General features: G+C 46.5%; 1 protein-coding gene across 2 annotated transcripts; it reads right to left on the bottom strand.

Annotated features, from left to right (window-relative positions):
* Positions 1 to 6,441: 6,441 nt before the first annotated feature.
* On the bottom strand, positions 6,442 to 24,359 carry Plekhs1 (pleckstrin homology domain containing S1). 2 transcript variants are annotated; one of them, XM_075975125.1, is made up of 9 exons: positions 24,233 to 24,359; positions 21,531 to 21,606; positions 20,488 to 20,607; positions 17,599 to 17,733; positions 14,930 to 15,036; positions 13,358 to 13,564; positions 12,505 to 12,606; positions 11,009 to 11,144; positions 6,442 to 7,512 (listed from the first exon to the last, which is right to left on the bottom strand). In XM_075975125.1, exons 1-9 carry the CDS (start codon positions 24,325 to 24,327, stop codon positions 7,357 to 7,359), a joined length of 1,134 nt encoding a protein of 377 aa, XP_075831240.1. In that variant the 5' UTR covers positions 24,328 to 24,359; the 3' UTR covers positions 6,442 to 7,356. The 2 variants fall into 2 exon arrangements, with proteins under 2 accessions (XP_075831240.1, XP_075831239.1); XM_075975124.1 differs by having other exon boundaries at positions 20,488 to 20,604; positions 24,233 to 24,358.
* Positions 24,360 to 24,537: the final 178 nt, after the last annotated feature.

The raw sequence follows: 24,537 nt of genomic DNA, 5'->3' as shown, positions 1-24,537 counted from the left end.
ATAGAAGCACGGAGGCCAGTCATCAGTGCCCAGCTCTGGAGGAGTGGAGGAATTGTTATCTCATAAGAGAGCCTAGATGTTTTCTTCCTTCGCTGCGATGTAGCTCTGCGTTCTAGCCTTTGAAAGGTTTCCTCTTTCTCTCTCTCTCTCTCTCTCTCTCTCTCTCTCTCTCTCTCTCTCTCTCTCTAGGTGTATCTGTGTCTGACTATGTGTCTATGTGTGTTGTGTGAATGCAAGTACACTTGTGTGTGTGTGTGTGTGTGTGCGTGCGTGCATGTCTATTTCTCCGTGTATCTGTCTGTGCATGCAGGTACAGGTGTGTGTAGCACAGGAGATCACCTCAGCCATCATTTGGCTTTTCTTTTTGTTTTTTCAAGACAGGATTTCTCTGTGCAGTCATGGCTTTCCTGAAACTCGCTCTGCAGACCAGGCTAGCCTCAGACTCAGAGATTGAACCTGCCTCTGGCTCTTGTGTGTTGGGATTAAAGATGTGCACCACCACTGCCTAGTGACGTTTGCCTTTTTAAAGACAACGTCTCTTACTGGCCTGGAGTTCACTAAGCAGCTAGCGAGCTGGTCAGAGAGCCCCAGGGATCTGCCTGTCCCCACCTGCCTAGTGCTGAGACTGGGAACTCACACCTCCACACCCAGATGGGTTCTAGGGAAGGAACTCAAGTCCTCACACTTTCACGGAAGCTCTGCCCAACAGAACCTGCTTCCCAGTTCTTTCCGTCATCTTCTGTTTTCCTTCAGCTCCAAGTTAAGACTCGTACAGCCATCTGTACCTACTACAGAGCAACCTTCCCACGGGATCCCTGCTTAATGTGATTAATTCATCTTATTTTCTTAAGTTTACTTTAATTTTTCTCCCTCACGCCCAGATTTATTTTTATGTATATTGGTGTTTTGCCTGCATGCATAGCTGTGTGAGGGCACCATATCCCCCAGAACTGGAGTTATAGACATTGTGAACTGTCATGTGGGTGCTGGGAATTGAACCTGGGTCCTCTAGAAGAGTAGCCAGTGCTCTTAACCACTGAGCCATCTCCCCAGCCCTGGCTAATTTTATCTAAAGATACAGTGAGTAAGAACTGTTGTCTGTAAAGGGGTAAAGGATTCTTATTAAGCAAGGTGGCAGCTGGGTGGTGGTGGCGCACACCTTTAATCCCAGCATGCGGGAGGCAGAGGCAGGTGGATCTCGGGGCCAGCCTGGTCTAGAAGAGCTAGTTCCAGGATAGGAACCAAAAAGCTACAGAGAAACCCTGTCTCGAAAATTAAAAAAAAAAAAAAAAAAGCAAGGGGGCAGCTGTCTCTTAGACAGGGATGCTTTTCCCAGGAAGCTTCCAGATCCTTGGAAAGCATCCAGAACCTTCTCCACCCTGTAGTTAGCATTGCGTGGCTGTGCACGGGGGCTCTGGAAACTCTACTCATCCACTAAGATATAGGACTCCCTCTCGGGCTCTCTCAGAATTCACCTATCTACGACGCTGCTTTTCCACACCAGCCACAAAGGAGTCCTCTTCACAGCTTTTGTATTTCTGACACTGGATTTGGGTGAGAGGACACACTCGTCTCTTAGTTAGGTCTGAGCCTGTTTGCCTTAGCACGTGTGGGAATGAGGTTTACAGAATCAGAGTCCCTGTTACTCCTCACTCCCCTGAGGACAGCCTAACGTTTTTGTCGCTGGAGATGTGTTAGTGGCCAACTAATGACCATCACATAGACCCAGGCCCATCTGAAAGGATGATTATAAAACATATAAACCTGTCATAAGAGGAGCGTTGGTCAAATTCTAATTGTTGAGTAAAAACTAGGGGTAAAAACTGTAGGTTTTTTACTTTCTCCTGGATAAAATGAGGGAAAACGATTATGTTACCAAGACAAGAGGCCCACCCAAATGTTGAGTCACTCTAGGCAAGCCTTGGAAAGTGCGCTGCAGGTTTGTTCTGGCTCTGCCCCCTCCTTTGTGTACCCTCTGCTTCAGCGATGTGTCCTCTCTTCCATGGGTCTCCCGGTGAGGACAGTCAGGCTCTGGTCTCCAGATCCAGGGTGTCTGGTTTGAATCCCAGCTCTGCCATGCTCTCGCCAGTCATACCTGGAGCAGGTAAGTTACTTCCCTTCTCTGTGCTTCTGAGGCAGGCAGTCTTGACATCATAGAACCATTGTAGGACTGGGGAGAGTGTGTGGAGAGTGCCCTGCATACAGAAGGCACGCAGCAGTGTGAGTCATGATTAGCGCTCTGTTTACGGTGGCCTCCTTCCTTTCTGAATGCCTCTGTCACCACACAGTGTGGTAATTTGTAGGCCTCTGGTTTTTAAAGAATAGCTTTATTCCCAGTCATATTTCTGGCACTCTCGTCTGGTGTAGGAGGTTCTTCTGTTCATGTGTTGCTTTCATTGGGTAATGAATAAAGAAACTGCCTTGGTCTAGTTGATAGGGCAGAACTTAAGTAGGTGGAGAAAACAGAACTGAATGCTGGGAGGAAGAAGGGCAGAGGAGGAAAGCCATGGATCCTCCTCCTGAGATGGATGCTGGTTAGAATCTTCAGTAAGCCACTGCCACATGGCAATATATAGATTAATAAAAATGGGTTAAATTAAGATGTAATAATTAGCCAATAAGGAACTAGAGCTAATGGGATAAGCAGTAATTTAATTAATACAGTTTTTGTGTGGTTATTCCGGGTGTAAGTTAGCCAGGCAGCTGGGACAAACAGGGGGCCCTCTACTTGTAACGCTCGTCTATCATTTAAAAGAGGCCAAGAGGCAAATACATGACAATACCTTACCATCACCCTGCCCTCAAGTCCCAAATCAACATCCCATAATACCCTGGATTAAACACTGATGTCCATGTAAAAACCTCTGACACCATGCACTGCTGATTCTTAGCATGTGTACAGTTGCAACAAGCCCTGATATCTGTTTTATAAGTCCACACTTAAACAAAGAGGAGCTAAGAATGCCAGGAAATGCTCAAAATTTGGAGCAACTATAATTAACACAACTCCAAACCTAGACTTATACATTGGTGCTCCTCAAAAGAAAATGACCTTAGCACTGAGATCATATAGACTCGTCTTTCTCTTCACTGTGGTCAGCAGTTTGCTGGAGAGTTGTAGACACTCTGTTTGATTTCCTGTTTGTATAACAACTCCCAAGTGTGCTGCCAACTCCACATAAACTTACTAACTATTGAGGAAACAACTTATATGGAAAAGTCCTATAGCTGATCTTTCAAGTTAATTCTATGACACCAGGCAAGAATGAAGAGAGAGAGAGACAGAAATAAAAGAAAAAAGAATAGCCAATGTTACCAGGGTTAGGGATGTTAATATTTTATTTTAAAATATCAAAATTGAATAATGTTTATGAATTAATACTTACTATGAATTGTAGTGGTTTCTTTCATTAGCATGTGTTTAACAAGCATTTGCTATAAGCCGCTCACTGTATTTATTGGCTGGGAATATGGGGGTGAATAAGATGTAACTGTTCTTCTCCTGGGACATAAGATTGGGAAAAGTATCTGCTAGAACCTTCTATGATGGTGGAAAAAGTCTGTTTCTGTGTTATCTAATATTGTAGTTAATTACCATCAAAGGTTATCAATACCCCAAATGTGGCTAGTGCTTTGATAAGGAATTTTAGGTGTATTTAATTTTAACTAATTTTAGGCCAAACAGCACATTTGGCTGGTGGCTACCATATCAGGCAGGTCAGTCAGTCCCAGGGTCTAGCACTGTGAGTGCCAAGTTTTCCAGAACTATCTAGTCAGAGTGATTTGGAGAAGGGCCCCAAGATCCCATGGGACTGTCGGTCATTCGGCAAAGATTTCAGTAACTCAACATTTTGGAGAGCTTTTCCAAGAAAACACATGTGCTACTTAGTCCATGTGCCACCAGTCCAACTTCAGAAAAGAACCCTGATGTGATCCAGCTGAGTCCAAAAGCCTTGAGGTCCGTTTATCACGTTCTATTCTTCTCACCGTCCCAAGGGAAAGTCACTTGGCACACACCCTGAAGAGAAGGAGCAGACTAGTGACAGAGCCATCTGTCTTCACTCCCTGGCACACACGTGTGCACATGTACCACACACAAACACGTAAACGTGGTCCTCTGCTCTCCACACAGAAAAGAAACCTTCCCGGAATGCAGACATGTCAACAGCTTGAGTGTGACGTCGTGGCCTTGGCCCTGCGCGCTCATTCTCCTTCCTAACCAGCTGTTATTTGGAATTCCTTCTGAATATTTTTCATCTCAGCAGAGAGAACCAAATGAAAACCTCTGGGTACCCCTGCGGTCTGTCTGGAGACCCAAGGCACCCAGTAGGAAGCTGAGAGACAAAGTCCCACTGAAATGCCATAATGTAGAGAAGGTATGGGTTGAGGAAGCATGGGTTCAGCATGGAGCTGGGGTACCCTCAGTAAATCATTTCCTGTTTCTGAGCTCTGACTTCTTCCTCCGCCACATCAGACCGAGGCCTCTGTGATCAAACACTTCAACAGGAAGCAACAGGGAGGAGAGGATTTATTTTAGCACGGACTTTACAGTTCATCATTGGAGAAAGCCTGGGCAGAAACATAAGGCAGAAACCATGGAGGAACTATTGTTTGCTGGCTCACTTACAAGCTCCTGCTTTCTTACACAGCTCAGGACCAGCTGCCTAGGGAATGGTGCTGCCCACAGTGGGCTGGGCCCTCCCACATCAATGAACAAATAAGACAGTCTCCTAGCGCTGCCCACAGTGGGCTGGGCCCTCCCACATCAATGAACAAATAAGACAATCCCCTAGTGCTGCCCACAGTGGGCTGGGCCCTCCCACATCAATGAAAAAAATAAGACGGTCCCCCTAAAGACACGCCCACATTAGACCAATCTAATCCCGCAATTGAGGCTCTCCTCTCATGCGACTCTAAGCTAAGTCAAGTTGATGGGACATGGACAAAAAAGAGACAGCCAAGAACAGCTCGAAGCCCCCCTTATTTTCTCCTTCACTGTCTAAGCAGATCCAGGAGGGGCTATCTTCCCTAAGAACAGCTGGACCAGTTTCTTTGCAGCATAGGCCACAGCCATTTACTTGAAATGTGGTCAGTATGGACATCAATGAAGGAGATCACAGATGGGTTTTTCCCTGAGGCTTCCTGGGCTCGCATCTGTTGGTAGCAGGGAGTGTGCTCTTCTCTTTGGCCAACTTGACCACAAGGTACTGTCTTTGTCAGGCCTGGCCTGATGGCTTTTCTGGCCTTCTTCTAGCTGATTCTTGGCTGTATTCTCACCTGGGTGACAGAAAAGGACAGATACCTCTCCTAGGTCTAGAGTTCTCCTTGTGGTCACTGTTGTTCTTAGGATAAAGAAGTGACCTTGAGCACTAGGAGCACGTGGTTGTTTCCAGCTCTGGGGAAGGGGAGGCACAGAGGATGTGAGGACCTGGGCTCTGAGGAGCAGCACAGAAAATGGCATAGAATGGGTTCCCCTGTCCATTCCAGCCACCAGCAGCACATACCTGGGCTCAGTCAGGAGGCTGCTTCCTCCAGGCCCTGGTTCAGTTGCTCTTCACAGAAGAGGAAGCCAGAGAGGAGCCAGATGCTCTCCTCAGGCTCCTGTTAGAGGCAGGTGGGTGGCCGTCTGTTTTCTCAGCACTACTGAGAACTAGATCCTTTCCTGAAAGAGGGGATGCTCTGTGCTGTCCTGCAGACTGGGGGGACTCTCCACTGAACCCCTAGGATGAACGCATGCTCTGTGCTGTCCTGCAGACTGGGGGGGGGCTCTCCGCTGACCTCCTAGGATGAACGCATGTTCTGTGTTCTCCTGCAGACTGGGGGACCTCTCCACTAAACCCCTAGGATGAGTACATGCTCTGTGCTCTCCTACAGACTGGGGGGACCTCTTCACTGAACCCCTAGGATGAACGCATGCTCTGTGCTGTCCTATAGACTGGGGACCTCTCCACTGACCCCCTAGGATGAACGCATGCTCTGTGCTCTCCTGTAGACTGTTGGGGTCTCCACTGACCCCCTAGGATGATACAACAGAAACCTGGGTTCCTCAGTCCAAGCCCTTGAAAGTGCCATTCAGATGCCGAGAAGCACCCAGAGTGTGGTCCTCACCCTCCATTCTGTGTCAGGAGGTAAGTTCTGGGGTTGGGGTAGGGTGGGTGGACAGTGTACTGGGAAGGACCTGCAGTCCTGTCTACTTGTCCCACCCAGCGCTGTTGTAAGCTGGGTGGATGATCGACCCCTGGGTCCTCAGAGGACAGCTGGATTTCAGAGCCCAGGAATTCATCCCGCAGATGGCTTCAGGCAGTTTTACCTTAACGGTTCTTTATTTCCTCACTGAAATGGCTTCTTCTTCTTCTTTTTGTTTTAGTTATGAGATTTGAAATATTTATGTATAGACATTTATTTATTTCATATGTTTTGTACACATATATACATGTTATACTGGCAACAATCTAGATAACAGAAAATGAAATACATTGAATGTCTCTCCTGCGTGCCAAAGGTCTTTACTAATCTAAACCCACATACAAGGCAGAAGTCAGGGGCTCTTCTTTCTAAAGCTGGGTTAGATTCTTGGTTCTGCCCTTACAGCTACTGAGCTCCGAGTCATGAAGACTGAATATCACTGAGCTTTCAAAGCCTTCGATTTTCCACGCGAAAGGACAGTCTACTGAGATGTGTCCTTTGACCGCCCGCCCCCCTGTACCGACATTCCCCAAGCTGATTAGATTTCAGCTGCCGGCTCCTGCTTTCCTGATTAAAAGGCCTTTGGTTCTTTGACTTCACAGGACTAATTTGGTAATAAACCAATCAATTAAGAACATATAAACATAGTTTCCTGTTTACATTTGGAGCAAGCAGCTCTTGGCTGGATACAGCACCAAACTTCCTTAGCTTCCAAAATAGTTACCACATCTTTAAGAAAGCAGGTCTACTGAGCCTGGTAAGAACACCAGTAACTCTGCCTGGCCTGACGGCCCCTGGGCTGCTGAGTCACAGGAAGTGTCTGCGAGGACAGCTACAGACTTTCATCTCTTGCCTCCCTGGAATGAATAATTCTAATTCCTAACAAAGAAGCAATTGTGACCTCAGAAAGCACACAGTACTACTAATTAGACCATAGATTTACTCAATCGATGCCTGCCGTGTCTGATGCCAAGTCTCAGATAATAAGGCCTTCCATTCTAACTCTGTTCCTCAGTCATTACCCCATGTGACCTCAATGCAACAGCCACAGAGGGGCTAGTGACCCCCATTGTTAGGACAGTACAGTGACTCAAGTAGGATTCTGTCTTGTCTCCGATCATGATGATCCAGGGCTCCATCCTTCTTCTGCTGCCATGGGCCCGAGGCAGATTACTCTCCAGTTGATTCTTTCTGGGTCTTTTTGATGGCCGGACTCCTCTTCAGTGCCTTCCCTGGCAAACCCTGTTGGTATTTTAAGGGGCATGCACAGGAGGGGGCATGGAACTTCTCTGAATGTGGGATCCGGCCAATGGAGAGTTTCACTTTCTAGGACACAAGATAGGAGATAATTAAATGACCAGAGTATCCTTAGGATCCCGTCCTTCATACCTCTTGAATCTGTTTTTGAAAGAAATCGAACGATGAGCCAAAGGCAGTTGCAGGTGATCTGTATGTTCAAGCGGAACACAGACTTTGATTTTCTGACATCCACAGGCCTAAGCCTCTAGGCAGGCTCCGGAAAGGGCTGATGACCCACTGTGCTGGCTAGTGTTATGTTAACTTGACACAAACTAGAGTCACTTTGGAAGAGGGAACCTTAGTTAGGAAATGCCCCCATGGGACTGGCCTATGGACAAGTCTGTAGCACATTTTCTTGATTGATAACTGATGCTCACTGTGGGTAGTGATGTCCCAGGGCTGATGGTCCTGGATGCTATAAGAAAGCAGGGTTTTGGAAGGAACCTTGTAAACAGCACTCCTCCATGGTCTCGATTCAGTTCCTACCCTAACTTTCTTTGGTGATGGGCTGTGATGGAAGTGTAAGAGAAACAAACCCTTTCCTTCCCAAGTTGTTTTGGCGGTGGTGTTTTATCACAGCAGTAGAAATCTTACTAAGACAGCCACAGAGGATCAGTAGCTCAAAAGGCCTGTAGAACCCTGTGTATCCAAAGGAGACCACCATCCAGGAAAGCCCCAGCCAAATGCAGAAGGAAACGGAAATTGAACGTTTCTCTTGCAGCTCGCATTTCTTATCCCTCTAAACACACACACCATCTCCTCTGCCTCTAAAAAGCTGTCTCACTTTCCTCTCACTGTCTCTAGCCCCTCCCTCTGCCTGCCTCCCCCTTCTCTGCACTGTGGCTAAGGTGGATGCCATTGGCTCAGACCCAGGAGATGCCTTTGCTCCCACATGCCCTTCTCCAGAAACAAGTATTTGCATTTTAAAAGAGGACTGGCCATCTGTTTTCACATAAAAGAAAGAAGTCAGGAGTGGTGGGAAAGAGAGTTTTCTACTCCTCTAGACCGGTGGTTCTCAACCTTCCTAATGCAGCCCTCTACTACAATCAGTTCCTCATGTGTGCTGACCCCGACCATAACATTATTGTCATTGCTACTTCATAACTGTGATCTAGCTACTGTTATGAATGGTAATATACATATCTAATACGTAGGTTATCTGTGAAAAGGTCGTTTGATGGGATTGAGACCTACGTTGGTGGGGGTTGATAGTGGTCAGTATTATTTGGGAGTTGTTCTCAGATGCATGCAGAAGACAGCAGGAGCACAGGAGAGGTGAGGTCTACAATGGCTGTCATGATGGTGCATATGTGAGCGCCCAGGTGGAGATTTAGATGTGTGTCTGCTCACAACCCCTTTTCTGATGTGGGATTCCACTGATAAATAAAGGAACTGCTTTGGGCCTATAGCAGAGCTATAGGGGAACAGAGCTAGGTGGGGAAAACTAAACAGAATGCTGGGAGAAAGGAGGCAGAGTCAGAGAGAAGCCATGTAGTCCTGCTGGAGCCGGAAGGAACTTTAGTAGGTAAGCCATGTGACAATACACAGATCAATAGAAATGAGTTAAATTCAGATATAAGAGTTAGCTAATAAGAAGCTAGAGCTAATGGGCCAAACAGTGTTTTAAATAATAATCTGTGTGATTATTTCAATTCTGGGTGGCTGGTATGAACAAGCAGCCTAATACAACACTTTTCTTGATTGCTGAGCACATGTATGGATCTTTGGGCCAAAATAATAGTAACTTCCAGAAGTTGCACATGGTTTTCTTCACCCTTTGGCTGTAGGATGGACCTTTGGCAGAAGCCATGAATTATAAGTTGCCAGACTATTGGGCTAGATCCCTCAAACCAACCTCTTATCTACCCTGAAAACTCCTATCAAGGATTGAACTCAAGCCAAACACTGCCTGCTGTGAGGGTATCCTCAGAAGACCCATCTAGTCTCCCCCAACACTTTCGGCTCACATCCCAGAGCACACACTGTATTCTGAGACTGCTGACGATACTTGCTTTACCCGCTAACCTGTGAGCTACTTATGTGTAAGCTGAGACCACCTTTGTAGCCTTAGAGCACAACAGTAGCTAGTAGAGAGTAGGGAGATGTTCAATAATAGCGAGGGAACAGATGAATGATGAACCCTGGCACTGCCACTAACTAGTTTTGTGTCTACCTTAGACACATGCCTGACTGGCCTTACCCTTTTAGATAATACAATAAGAATTTCTCCAACTGTCAGGCTTATGGAATGATGGAGAAGAAACAAACTGAGTCCTTAATACGCATGACACATAACCACAGACTCCCATTACTGTTGCTGTTTATAGAAATTTCAAGTCAAGGTTCTATGCTTTCTAAGAATGTTAACTGCATGGCCCAGTGTTTTAGATGTATCTATCTGTTAACTGCGTGGTCCAGTGTTTTAGATGTATCTATCTGTTAACTGTGTGGTCCAGTGTTTTAGATGTATCTATCTGTTAACTGTGTGGTCCAGTGTTTTAGATGTATCTATCTGTTAACTGTGCGGCCCAGTGTTTTAGATGTATCTATCTGTTAACTGTGTGGTCCAGTGTTTTAGATGTATCTATCTGTTAACTGTGTGGTCCAGTGTTTTAGATGTATCTATCTGTTAACTGTGTGGTCCAGTGTTTTAGATGTATCTATCTGTTAACTATGTGGCCCAGTGTTTTAGATGTATCTATCTGTTAACTGCATGATCTGGTGTTTTAGATGTATCTATCTGTTAAAGGTGTGGTCCAGTATTTTAGATGTATCTATTTAATAGAAGACAAATGTGAATGTCCCTAACAGAAGCAGCACATGTTGAGCCCTTCCTCTCCTTTCTCCCTAGTCACAGTCCAAAGATCCAAGAAGCACAGTTTGGAAACCATAGGGAGGAATGAGCCCTTGCTCTGCTCCTTGCTTTAGAGCAAAGAAGCTAAACACAGAGAAGGCAGCGGCCTTCCCTAGGTCACGGGGCTAGAAATAAATTTGGCTTAGAAGGAATGAACAATATGAAAACTATACTACCCAGGAATGTCATTTACATGTGTGTAACATGATCTTGGTTTTTAATAATAACTCCATACAGAGAGTTATTAGATGAGAAAATTGACATTCAGGAAAGTGAGCCACTCCATGTCACATGGCCCTGCAGGTAGAGGCAAAGCCATAGTAATTGTGTCTGGGACATTACGAACATGTTAGCATGCTATATCATTTTGTTCTTCAACAACTGCTGCAATCACTGTCCCTAATTTTACAGAAAGGCAAGACAGACTGCTTAAAGGGGCTATCTACAGTCTGCAAGTTAGTCTGAGTCAAGGTACTGTTTCTGCACCCCACAGTGCCTGAGGTCAAAAGCCCTGAGCCCTCTCTCCTAGCCCAGTGCTTTCCCCAGTAGCATTTGAAACAAAAGACAAAATTTCATTCATGTCCTGAGTCATTCCCAGACTTCCTCCCAGAGCTGGATCTTCTTCCTGGCCCTGACTTGATCTGGCCTGGTCTGGTTCATAGGACTCACCTCCTTCTGGTTACAGCGGGTAAGAAACAGGGAAACCTCCTCCAGGTTCTGGGGCTTCAGGTCATTGACAGCCAAGATATGGTCTCCATGGCAGAATATGCACCCTAGTCGGGGAGGGCCTTCCCACTGAGCCACACTGCAGTAGGAACACAGCATCCGACAAGAAAGTGAGGCAGAGTTCATTGGCTCCTTGTGGGGGCAGGAATGGGGCCTGTGGGATTACCTCACTCTGTGCCAAGTTGCCCCATATTGGAAGCCAATCCTCTCCTTCTGTCTGGACTAACTTCCTCCCTGCCTCCCTTCCCTCAGAAGCTTTGCTCCAAGCTAATCACCCTCGCAAGGCCCTGCCAAGTCCAGTCCCTTGTTTTGCTTGTAGTTAATCTCTCCTGTCCCAGGACTTATAATTATGCACGGTGGGAATACTTTAACTGTAGTTCTGAATAAGATGTACTTTTTATATTTACTGACTCACGGGCCTCTTCTTTTCATCTGGCTTTATGACCTGGGAGTACAGAACTCCCTTTCTGTTTCCTTAGCTGCTGTTTAAAAATTGATAACTGCACAGTTCTAAGAAAACAGGATGCTCAACAAACACCTGCCAGAACTGAGCACACAGAGCTGCAGTCAATATTTAATAAGTGGATGAATGAACGGATGTGTAAGCTTGGTCACAGACAAGTCCATAGGCTGAGCAGTCTTAAATTACAAAAATTTTGTAAAAATGGAAAGTTCTGGCAGTATGGGATCTTATTTATATTAAAGAGTTACCTTGTAAAAATTCAGTCTTCCACCAAAATGAATTAAACATGTTGGCTTATTTATTTTAAGATGGGGGAGGGGAGAGCGTCTCATTATGTAGCTAAAGCTGGCCTTAAATCTACTATGAAGCTCAGGTTGGCCTTGAGGTCTATTCCAGGGAACTAAGATTACTGGCCTGTGCCAACATGTCCAGTCACAGTCTAAGAGGATGTAGAATTAGATAAATAGTAATTATGGGAGGCAGAGACAGGAGGATTTCTGTGAGTTCGAGGCCAGCCTGATCTACAGAGTGAGTTCCAGGACAAGCCCCAAAGCTACAAAGAAACCCTGTCTCAAAAGGCAAAACAAAAAATATTTGCCACACAGAATTTTGTGCTTGTGCTTTGGAATAGAAATTTGAGTGGGGTGTGGGACTCTTAGGCCCGCATATATATTTTTTTCTTTTCGATCTTATAACCTCATTCTCTTCTTTCCTTCTTTAAATATTCACTCCGTGGTGCCTGGACCAGCCCCTTGCCATCCATTCTCCTTTGAAGGATCAGAAACATCCTGAGTCCTGGACTTTTTGGTTCTCTTAGACCCCCTCAAAAGCTGACCTCCTCTAGAACAATAATCTTTCTGCTGGCGAGCCCTCTCTCTGGCAACAGCAGCCCTGGTGCTCCGTTGGTTTTGTCAGATGCAGTGTTCAGAACGAGGGTGCCGTTTCATCTCTGATGTCTGTTCAAAGCTCCACCTACCATATCCGTCCCGCCGCTTCTACAAGAGCAAGATAGTCGATGGCATCTCGAGGAGTGAGGAACACATTCAGAGTCTCCACTTGGCTCTCGTCGGGGACATTGCTGGGACAGAAAACATTTGTGTAAGTCGCGTCAAACAGCCGACGGAACCTCGCTCTGAGCTATCCTTTCAGAGTGTATTTTTGGCCTTCTGCTTCTGAGATGACATTTTCCAGTTAAAGCTTGCCCAAAACATACCAAGAAAGAAATAGGAATTTAAGGTACGGAAAGACATTCATTAATCCTTCCTGCCCCTCTGGCATGTGGTAGTGGTTGGCAGACAGCAGAAGGAGGCAAAACTGGACCAAGTGGGATTATAACCATCTCCATCCAGTCAATTTACATGTTTGTTTTCTGGAAATTATTTCATACAGGAGGGCATGGAAAACAGCTAAAAATCGCAACTATCTTGTCAGGTGCCCTTGACGTCACCTAGGACCTAAACTCTCCCCTTCTCATCTGCTCAGCACCTCAGGAGGCTTGCCTGCCCACACGACCCTAGTGCGTGAGGCTGGTGATGCATGCTGATGCTGGATCAGCGTGGTCCAGGTTTTAGGGCCCGAAAGACTAGCCAAGGGAAAAACTGTTGGGAGGGCCACCCCTGGGGACCACTCTTCTTCCAACTCTATCATTTACTGTCTATGGTCACAACACCAGAGAAGAGTCACAGCCTCAATGACACACAGAGTAAGCCTGCCATGCTTGTCTGACTTGGGAATTTTCAGGAACTACTTTGAAATTTATAAAATTGAGTGCATTCAAGGCATCTGTCTTGTTCTTAGGGCCCACAAAGTTTTAGAAATCAGGGCTTTACTTGAGTAATATAGACAATTTCACAACAGTTAGGGAGGCGGACCCCGTTTTGTCTTCTGCGGTCTGTGCTTCCAGGTCAGCAAGTGAAAGATACAGATAACTCCCTGTGCCGAGTTCTTGCAGAGAAGTTGCCTGCTCTGGAGTCTCCGGAGAGCTCTGGGTTTCAGCTTGGCCATCAGCAGATGCAGGGGTTGATTGTTTGAAGAAGCTGGAGTATAAGAAGTTGAACAAGGGTCTGTTTAAGCACCCACGGTGGCAGCTTTCCACTCTACCTGTCATCTAACAGCCGTAAGAAGACTAACAAAGCCTTGGAACACGTTCAGCCATCAGAATCCCACCAGAGGCAGAGTCAAACTGAACAAGCTTTCTTTCTAAATATGGACTTGGAATCGAAATAACATTTTACAGGGTTGGGAAAACAGGGTGAGAGAATGAGAGACATAAAATCCAAAAACCCAGAAGACTTCTCAAGACAGAAGTGTCCTGATGTCACAGGTGGCTTTCTGTGGGTGAAAAAACCATCGCCACATTCCTTTCTCTTAAGTCCACAGGTTGAATGCCCGTCCCTTGAGCATCTGAAACCTGAAATGCTACCTGACAATACAGATGCCGCGTGTGGAGTAAGTCCACACCATCACGCTGTCTTTCATGAACAAAGTCAATTTCAAATACATTTGCCTAAGGTTATCATCAGGTTATATATATAAGGTACATTTGGAAATATGAATCGTGCATGTATTTTATTTAGATGACTTCTGTTCCACAAGACATCTCATTATGGATATGCACACATTTCAAAATCTGAAAAAAGAAATAATTCTGAAACCAGAAATGTTTATAATCCTAAGCATTTCAGATAAAGGACATCGACCTGAATCAATCAATGTGCAGAGCGGAGTCTTTGTGATGCTTTGAAGCAAAAATGAACTGTGGGCTAGAGAGACGGCTCGGTGGGTAAAGTGCTCGCCTTGTAAACAGTAGGGCCGCAGGCTCTCTAGGGCCCATGGAAGGCCAGGCGTGGTAGCATTTCTCCAATCCCCGTGCTTCCATGGCAAAATGGGATGTGGGGAATCCTAGGAAGTTCACGGGCCAGTTCATGTGGTATGTGCAGTGGCAAACAACAAGAGAATGACTCCAACAAAGCAGAAGATGAGGACACCAACACCCAAGGTTGCCCTCTGAGCTCTACATGTGCCTTATGGCTCATGTCAACGCCACACGTGCATAAGTGCTCGTGCACACACACACACATTATCCATATATGCACATACATACATACATACATACATATGTATGTATGTATGTATGTGCATATATCCTCACACAAAGGTTAACACGCTGAATTGGTGGTAATTGCTCTATTAAAAATAGATTAGCTATGCTGGGCAGTGGTGGCGCATGCCTTTAATCCCAGCACTTGGGAGGCAGAGGCAGGCGGATCTTTGTGAGTTCGAGACCAGCCTGGTCTACAAGAGCTAGTTCCAGGACAGGCTCCAAAACCACAGAGAAACCCTGTCTCAAAAAAAAAAAAAAGGTTAGTTAATAGCAGTACTTAGAAGGCATTTACACTCACCAGGATCTCATTGACATGTAATTGCTCTCAGATTTCTTGAAAACTTGGTCTGGACTACTGGATTCAATGGAGTCATCGGAATCACTGGAGTCAGCAATATTCTTCAACTAAAGGCATGAAAAGAAGATGTAAGGATACATGTCTGCCACCGGCCAGGCCCCTCCTCACCTCCCACTACTCTAAAATAGAATCACACATCTTCATCGCAAGGACAGCCGCTCTTCAGAGAATATCACCTGGCCTTAACCAAGGGAGATGGAGCCACAGTTTCTGGCAGATTCAAAGCCTGTTTTCCCTTCCTGGGAGCTCTTGGGTCCCATTCCAGACATGCATTCTATTGAGAAGCTTTGGATTTTCCTGTCTGCCCATTCCTAGTCATTCACTGCTTGAGCCTTTCCTCCAGGGGATTAATTCTATCATGGAACCTCGGAAGCTGATTGGGCCAAAGACTGGAGGTAATTCTTGCTTCATATCCACGGATTCTTCCCCTCTATTCATATCCACTGACTTCTCTTCATATCCACGGATTCTTCCCCTCTAGTTCACTACTGACTTCTCTTCATATCCACGGATTCTTCCCCTCTAGCTCATATCCACTGACTTCTCTTCATATCCACGGATTCTTCCCCTCTAGTTCACCACTGACTTCATATCCACGGATTCTTCCCCTCTAGTTCACCACTGACTTCATATCCACGGATTCTTCCCCTCTAGTTCACCACTGACTTCATATCCACGGATTCTTCCCCTCTAGCTCATATCCACTGACTTCTCTTCATATCCATGGATTCTTCCCCTCTAGTTCACCACTGACTTCTCTTCATATCCATGGATTCTTCCCCTCTAGCTCATATCCACTGACTTCTCTTCATATCCACGGATTCTTCCTCTCTAGTTCATATCCACTGACTTCTCTTCATATCCATGGATTCTTCCCCTCTAGCTCATATCCACTGACTTCTCTTCATATCCACGGATTCTTCCTCTCTAGCTCATATCCACTGACTTCTCTTCATATCCACGGATTCTTCCCCTCTAGTTCACCACTGACTTCATATCCACGGATTCTTCCCCTCTAGTTCATATCCACTGACTTCTCTTCATATCCACGGATTCTTCCCCTCTAGTTCACCACTGACTTCTCTTCATATCCACAGATTCTTCCTCTCTAGTTTACCACTGACTTCTCTTCATATCCACGGATTCTTCCTCTCTAGTTCACCACTGACTTCTAAGTGGAGCATCGCCTTCCCGTCAAGCCAGTCATATGTGCATCTGTCTCCTCACCAAAGGCTCTCTTCCAGACCTCACGCTCGTGTGGTCTTCTTCGCCAGACATGCCTTTTTCTTCTCCTGCCCGGTGAAGTCCTGTTGTTTCCCCATATTCCTGAATCACCTCAGCCTGCCTGCCAGCTGTTGTACAGCTTTATCTCCTTCCCCAGATACCATATCTCACAGGGGTCTACAGCCTTCCTTTCTACACACCTGATTGGTTGGTTGCCCTAGAGAACACTAATGCAGAAGTATTCTTGGTGAAAGAAAGTGTTCTATGCTTAAGAAATCATGGGCCATGCCTTGTGCTATGCACTTGGCTGCTTACAATGCAGAACTAGGTACCAGGGGCTCTGAGAACTTCACTGTGATGGACAGCTTGTTCAAACCACTTGTGACTTAGCATTTCTATAACCAACTTGACCTCAGCATGCATCTTCAAATTATAACGTCGTCATCTGGTAGAAACCCCCCAGTTTTGGAGATGATGCTACTCTGCTCCCCTAATTTTGTCTACCACCTCATTCCACCTTTTCTGTCTGTGGCTAACATACATATAACTCCTTGGCCAATGTTCCAGGAAGTCAATCCGTGTTTTGTCACTTCCCTGCTTAGAAGCTTTCTTTGTCTCTATGCTTCTCACAGAGTGAAGTTGGCTTGAAATCCAGTACTCGTCATGGGCTGGCTGGTTCTCCCATCACAGGCTGGTTGGTTGTCTTTTGTCCTGTTAATTCTCTACTCTGCCTTTCCTTCACACACTCTGCAGTGTTGTCTACCTGAGCAATTCATCAGACATGGCAGATGCCAGGGGTCCCTGAAGCCTGCTTTGACTCAAGTGGAAAGAGAAAAATCTGCCCTATGTCTGATGACCCTAGACCACTGCATGCCTCTTTGTGTGGCATTATCTTTGGTGATGGAGACTGTGGGCTCTGAACTGTGGAGACCATGAGGCCCACTCGTCACTGGAGCCACCATGCTGGGCACAGTGCAGTGTCTAGCACCCCGGAGGGCATCTGCTTATTAATAGGCTGTTCCACACACACTCACAGCTGATTACCCAGTGACTGTCACCCCTTTCCTTCCAGTCCAGGAAACAAAAAGACTACTAAATTCCAAACGTTATCTACTGAGTTCTCAAATGTCACCTCCTCTGTAGAACTTTCTCTGGTCTTCGACCTGGAAACCAGCTTCCTCTTCCCACCCCTGGTACTACCCAGGCATCCTATAGGTATGTGTCTTGCTCCTAGGCTGGTGCCAGCATCATGAGCAAGCCATTGGTCTCTGCCAGCTTCACCTCTGTGCCTTCCTGATCTCAGCCTATTGTCCCAGCAGCAGTGTGTGGCAGAGGCTCGGCAGACGTGGTGAAGAGATGAATGATGAGTGGGTGTGGGCACTCACTTCTGAAAGGATGCTTCGGGGAGTCTGATAGTAATTCTCTTCTTCTGTGTCTTGAGGGGGTTCTGAGTATAAATGGTCTTCATAATGATGATTATGATCTTGCCTGAGTTCTTGGAGACTATTTTGTATTAAATGCTGAGAAAGAAAGATGCAAAAGGAATTAATGAGTTCCTTCCTTTCTTCCTTCCTTCCTTCCTTCCCTCCTTCCCTCCTTTCTTTCAATAAAATTAAACCAATCCTTTCTAGAAAAGCTTTAGTAGATGAGTAGCGTTGACAAGGTCGCAGTCTCTTTCAGTACGACATGCGGAAACCCACACACTGGACTTGCCTCTTCAATCTGGGTCACCTCTAATGGTGTGAATGTTTAAGCATAGCTCATGTCTGGAATTTTTCTCAACTGTGGAGAAGTACAACTCAGAACAAGAAGTTTTCTGCTGTGAGAGGCGTGACAAGGCATGGAGCTTTGTCATGGTGCCTCCACCCCATCTCATTCCTGTCATCTCAGCAGCTTCTGAGAGGGCAATCAGCCCAGAGTCACTGAACCTCCAGGGTTCCTCTTCTGTGTTGTGCCTCCTCTGTTTCCATAGCAGTGCAATTAGGTAGTGTTGGCTCCGTGACAGTGTGAATTATAGGTTTCCAGGTGAGGTAGATACGAGCAACTAATTATTGCCTTCCCTCCCCTAACAGACACCAGATACCCCACGAAGGCAGCTGCTCTGAGTAGCCTAAGGATTGTTATGAGTGCAATCTGGTTACTCCAGGAACAAGACTGGGTGGTGAGGCCTTGCATAAGCCCCGAATGTTTGTTAGGAATTCCATGGAAGGTAAGTGTGTGTGTGTGTGTGTTAGTTAGGTAGATAGATAGATAGATAGATAGATAGATAGATAGATAGATAGATAGATAGGATACCATGATTCAGGATGGTTCAACTTTCAGATTTTTTCTCTCATAGAGAAAATACAAATGCAAGACACATTCAGTGGGAACTGTACTGCAGATTTTGAACTATAGTCTTTGTGTGGGCCACCAATAAGGGTAAGATAAGTTTTTTGTAAGTCTGGTGGCATCAGTGGCCACAGCTCCTCGACAGCCCTGCAGTCACCGGGGAACAGCAGACCCTGCACTGCATGTTTGTTGCTGAGCTGTGGTGTTCAGAAAGTCAGGCGTGGTAGATGCACTTTCCACTCATGCTGCTTTCCATTTATTATGAGTTTTTCAGGACTGGCCCCGCTGAGAAGCCCACACGCATCTCTACATACTTAAGTCATGTCCACTTCTCTATCCCAAAGCTCTCTGCTGTGATACGAATGTTCCCCTCGGAAACACACATTGAAATTGAAATGTCATTTTTAGAGCAGTGATGGTAGAGCTTTAAGGATAGTCAGGTCATGATAGCATGTTCCTGAATGCCATGTCTGAGACGAGGAAGGCTGCTCCACCCTGGTTGTCCTCTGCCTTGCTCGCCTGTCTGCTGGTCACCTGATGAGCCAGCAAGAAGGCCCCTACCAGATGAGATCCCTCTCTTGATCCTGAATCTCACAACTGTCAGAGCTGGGGAAACCAATTGTTATTGCTGTTTGGAAACTCCTAGAGTACAGCAGTGTTCTGTTATGGATGCTGAAGATGCACTCGGGAGCGGGATTAGGCTGAGTTGGGAGAGAAGGGTTCCTGATGGACCAACAACATCAATAACAAATCCCAGCAAGACACATGGTTGTCTTTCACTTGAGATGGTTGAAAAAAACAGTATTACTTGATCTGAATAAATAATGGGAAAAGGTAAAAGCTGCCAACAAGGCTCCTCTGTGGGGAAGGGTTCCTCCGAGTGAGAGTTTTGTTCAAGGTCAGTCTGCCTGCCTTGTTTCAGGCCACTGGTTTTCCTCATGGCTGAGATGAGGCATTTGGCCTGGTGGTGTTGATATGCCGGAAAAGCTTTTAAAATGTTGGAGAGCTGCCAGCTAGATAAAATGAGAAGCCTTGCCTGTGTTTGGTACCCACAGAGGGAAAGGAGCCAGTGGGGTGTCTCTAAGGGATGAAATAACAGATTTCAGGGAAATAAACTGCCCAGCCTGTTTACTGAGAATAGCCAAATCTAGACACACAACAAACCCAAAGACGTGAGGGCACAATTCTGTGACCTTCAGGAGGCAGGCATGCTATCTGACTTCCTCAAACAGATTGCCTTTGGAGTGAAGAGGATCTGACCCCCAGAATGAGAAGTTAGACAGCTGGGGTGAGCCAAGGGAACTCCACCTTGCCTGAGGGTGTGGACAGCGCAACAGGAGATCACAGGGTACTGGGGGACTTTGTGCCCTGTGTGTGGAAGGAGGGGAGGTTGCTGGCCACACTTAGGGAAGGAACTGCCATCTGTCAAGATTTTCAAAACAGAACTAAAATCTTTAGAATCAGCTAGACAAGCGTTAAAGCCTACCTATAGAATGGGAAATGAGCAAGTATGAATAAATATTAAGATCAGAAATCATTCTCTCTCTCTCTCTCTCTCTCTCTCTCTCTCTCTCTCTCTCTCTCTGTGTGTGTGTGTGTGTGTGTGTGTGTGTGTGTATGCTTTTTGTTTGTTTGTTTTTCCCCACTGGCCTGGAACTCACCAAGCCGGCTAAGCTGACAGGCCAGAGAACCCCAAGAATGCACCTGCTCCTGCCTCCTCTGTACTAGAGTTATGAGGTGTGCCACCACACCAGTTCTGGGGAGTCAAAGCCGGTCCTTGTGTTTACATAGCAAACACTGCTCTGAGGGACCTGTCTCCTCAGCTATCTCCTCCAGGAAGAAAGATGGGCAAGGTCAATGCCTGCTGCTAGCCAGTGGTTCTATTCAGCAATGGCCGCTCCCGGCTGCAGCGTCCTGACACAGTAGGAGGAGGTTTGGATTACCATGTCTGGAAGACTGGCCCTCGGCAATGCTAGGCCGACATTCTCCGGAGCACTATAGAGACCAAAGAAAGGACTGGGGTCGGAAACTGGTCTTCTGTCACCCGGCGAAGGCTTCTCCTGCTTAGACAAAAGTCGTTTGGCAGTTAGAGTGCAATCACCCTCCTGTTACAGTCATCCCCTCCACTACCACCTGGGCGTCCCTTCTCCAGGGTCCTCAGGGCTTTGACGGCTGCACTGCCCAGTGGCCAGTGTCATAATACAAAGAGAAGGATCAGCCTTATCAATGACACTTTCTCCTGCTCCCAAGTCCCCAAGGACACCCAGCCTGGCCTAGCCATGGCTGTACCACTAAAACAAGTCCCCAGAGACACCTAGCCTAACTTTAACAGGTGCCCTGAGTGCCCCCCAAGCCTCTCCCCCCCCCATCATGTCTCCCTTCACGCCCTGTCGTTTCTTCTCTCATCATCGAATCTACTGGGAGACATGCCTTGATCTCTCCTTCTCTTGGGTGTATGCTGTCAGCATGGAACAACATGGAAAATATACCCATAAATGTAGTTACACCCAAGATCCTTCTGTGGCAGGCTCTAAAAAAGGACCGGGAGAAATTTACAAAGCTCCTTATGAAGCCAATTAAAACCTTCAGTTGCTTACCTGACACAAGAGACATTATATTACAATGCGGGCAGGTGGAAACAATGTTTGAGACGCCTCCCTAGACTTAGCCATTCAAAGGGAAGCTGGCTATGTACTAAAATCACAATGGTGGAAAATAGTATACTGCACGCTGCTATGAAAATTGCCGCCATTAACTCTCACTCCCCGTGCCGCAACAATGACAATATAATTTAGCTCTCTTACAAAACACAAAAGTATTTTTCCTTTTGTTAATTGTGAAAGTAGCAAGGGCATGCGTGTCCTCGCTCATTTATTCTTTGTATTAGCACCAGTTGCTAAGGGGAAAGAAAGGGCCGCTGTTGTTTCTAAGGAAAGAAGGCAGTGTCCAGGTGCCCTGAATGCCATCATTAGTGATGTCGAGTTACCTCTGTGTTCTGATGAGCTGCGTGCGCACCCTGGCAATACGGTGACATGAAGGAGACCCAGTCTTTGATCGTCTCCCTGAGGGTAGGAAGAGAGCTTCAGATGACATTGGTAGCAACCTCTCCCACACGTGTTCTGGACCCAGCAGATTCTTTGCACTCGGAGCAGCTTTGGGATCATCTGCCTACAGATCAGAACTCTTTCCCCAGGCAGTAGCCTGGCCCACTGTTCCCTCGCTGTCTCTGCATCTGCACAGTTGAATTAACCCTCACGACTCCTCCAGTACGGAAACTCAGAAACAGCAGCAGGAACATGGGGACAGGGCTTCTGCTTTCCCAGGTGTTCTGCCTGTCAGCCCCAATTGCATATCCTCTGGTCCTCTGGTCGTCCCCCCCCCAGGAAATGCATTTTTAGGAAGAGTGTTGTATTGGTTCATTCTTTGTCTACTTGACATAAATAAATACAGGTCATCTAGAAAGAGGAAAACTCAACTGAAGACATTCCTCTATCAGGTTGACTTGTAGGCAGGTCTGTGGGGCTATTCTCTTGATTAAATATCAGTGTAGTGGGGCCTGGTCTACTGTGGGCTGTGCCGCCCCTGGGCAGATGGGCCTGGGTGCTCTAAGAAAGTAGGCTAAGCAAGCCATAGAGAGCAAGTCAGTGAGCAGTACAGCACACTCCCGGGGCCTCTGCATCGGTTCCTCCTCCAGGTCCCTGCCTTAAGTTCCTCCTCTGACCTCCCTCAATGATGGTCTGTAATCAGGACGTGTAAGCTAAGCAAACCCTGTCCCCAGGAGTCAGTGTTTCATCACAGCAGACAGAAAAGTGAACGACGCAAGTGCGTCTGCGCAAATTGACACATTCCCATCTTCTTTTCTGCTGTCTTGGGTGGCAATTCAAAAGAAAACTGCAGCTTTGGGTCAACTGGAAACACGCGAAGGCTTCACGCTCGACTTCAGCCTTGCCTCCTCCCACGCGGTAACCTCTCTAACCTCTCTCCAATAGATAAGCGGGCAGGAGATTCCACAGGAGCTGCTCTTAAAAGCCGCAGATGCCTTGAGGGTGAGCAGTCCCTCCCTGTAGCTCACAGGTTTTCACAGAAGGCATCTGAGCGATAGCGACTGTCATGGCTTGCTTTGTGACCCTCTCCTCATGTACGAAGTCTTTCCGGCTCCCAGCCCTCAGCTGTTACCTTGCGCAGAAAGGGACTACTTGCAGAAATAGTTGGTTAGGTTGAGGTCATACTGTAGAGATACCTCCTACGCTAGTGAGACTGCTATCTGAGGGCGAAAAAAGGAGAAGTTTGACCCAGAGATGTGTGCATATGGGGAACACCATGTAAAAGCTAGGGTTTGGCTGCTGTAGCCAAGGGACCAGCAGCAGTTCCGTGAGAGAGGGATGAAAAGAGCCTTCCGTCCACAGTGCTTCAGGGGAGAGGCCATGTCTACTCCTCATTCTGACTCCCAGCCTTCAGAACAGTGAGGTTAGAAACCTGTTGTTTATACCACAGTTATAACATGCATAGGCAGCTAGCAGAATGATTCTGAAAACTACTTTAAAAGTCAAGGAGGAAGCTTAGTTAGCACTTGCCACGCAACCATGAGGATATGAATTTAATCCCTACAGAAAAGCCAGGCACGGTGGAGTGTCTGCAACACCAGCTGCGGAGCAGAGACAGGCGGATCCTGGCAGCTTTCTGGCCTAACCTAACTCAATCCAGTGAGGGGCTCTGTGCCAAAAACCAAAGTAGACAGCTCCCGAGGAGTGACGGGCAAGGTTGTCCTCTGGCCTCCATGTCCACACACACACGCACACACACTCACATGTGCACACACAGACACGTGTAAACACTCAAATATGCAACCATACACATGTGCACACACTCAGATGTGCAGCCATGGACATATGCACACATACACACACACTAACATGCATAACTACACATGTGCACACACTCTCACATGTGCAATCAACACATGCATACACCCTCACATGTACAGCCACACACATGCCCATACATATATACATTCAAATATGCAACCACACACATGTGGACACACTCAAATATGCAGCCACACACAATATGCACACTGGTACATACACACACTTACATGTGCAACCACATACATGTACACACATACTCCCATGTGCAACCACACATATGCACACACATGTGCAACCACACACATGTACACACACTCAGTTGTACAGCCATAGACATTGCACACACACATTAACACACACTCACACATGCAGTCCACACATGCACACACACTCACATGTCCACACATATTCCCATGTGCACCCACACACATATGCACATACACGTGCACATATACTCAGATGTGCAGCCACATACATATGCACACATACAATCACATGTGCAGTCAAACACATGTACACACACTCAGATGTTCAGTCATACACATACATGTGCACACATACTTACATCTACAGCCATACATATGTGCATACACACATGTGCAGCCGCACACATGCATAGGCACGTATACACACACTCACATACAGGCCACACTCAGATGTACACACACACACACACAAAACCATTTTAGAACACTGAAGACTGCTGCTTTGCGCTTGCAGCCTGCTTTCCATTCTCAGCCTGTTCATCATCTATAGATTTATAATGGTTTATAATGCTTTAATTTCACACTCAGCAGACATGCTCTCATCATGTCCTCACCTGTCATGGCCAATGAGGAAGTAGTCCCTGTTCGCGGTTCTGATGGACATCACTTCATCCGGGTGGCATTTGAACATCTTCTGCACAGACTGCATCTTTTCCGGGCTGTTTATACCAACGTCTACGATGGTGCTTCTACAGACACAAAGGAACCAGGCTGATACAGAGAGCAACTTAAGATAAAAACAGATCCCTACTTTAAATTAGGAATGAAACTGACGGTTTCATTGACCCACCCTTTAAAGACTGTCTAGTTCACATCATAAATCTCATTTGAATTCTTTCTATTTTAGAAAATAACTCTG

This window comes from Microtus pennsylvanicus, chromosome 5 (genome assembly GCF_037038515.1).
Source record: "Microtus pennsylvanicus isolate mMicPen1 chromosome 5, mMicPen1.hap1, whole genome shotgun sequence".
Lineage (NCBI taxonomy): Eukaryota > Metazoa > Chordata > Mammalia > Rodentia > Cricetidae > Microtus > Microtus pennsylvanicus.
Note: the sequence above shows the minus strand (reverse complement) of the source record. Positions and strands in the feature narration are given on the sequence as shown.

Excerpts from the sequence above, each read along its gene's own strand:
- Plekhs1 (XM_075975125.1), bottom strand. The coding sequence starts at position 24,327 with ATGCAGTCTGTGCAGAAGATGTTCAAATGCCACCCGGATGAAGTGATG. Across the intron at positions 20,608-21,530 it reads CAGCTCATCAGAACACAGAG|CAGGAGAAGCCTTCGCCGGG; the intron begins GTAACTCGACAT and ends CTTTTGTCTAAG. Across the intron at positions 15,037-17,598 it reads CCCGAAGCATCCTTTCAGAA|TTGAAGAATATTGCTGACTC; the intron begins GTGAGTGCCCAC and ends TCATGCCTTTAG.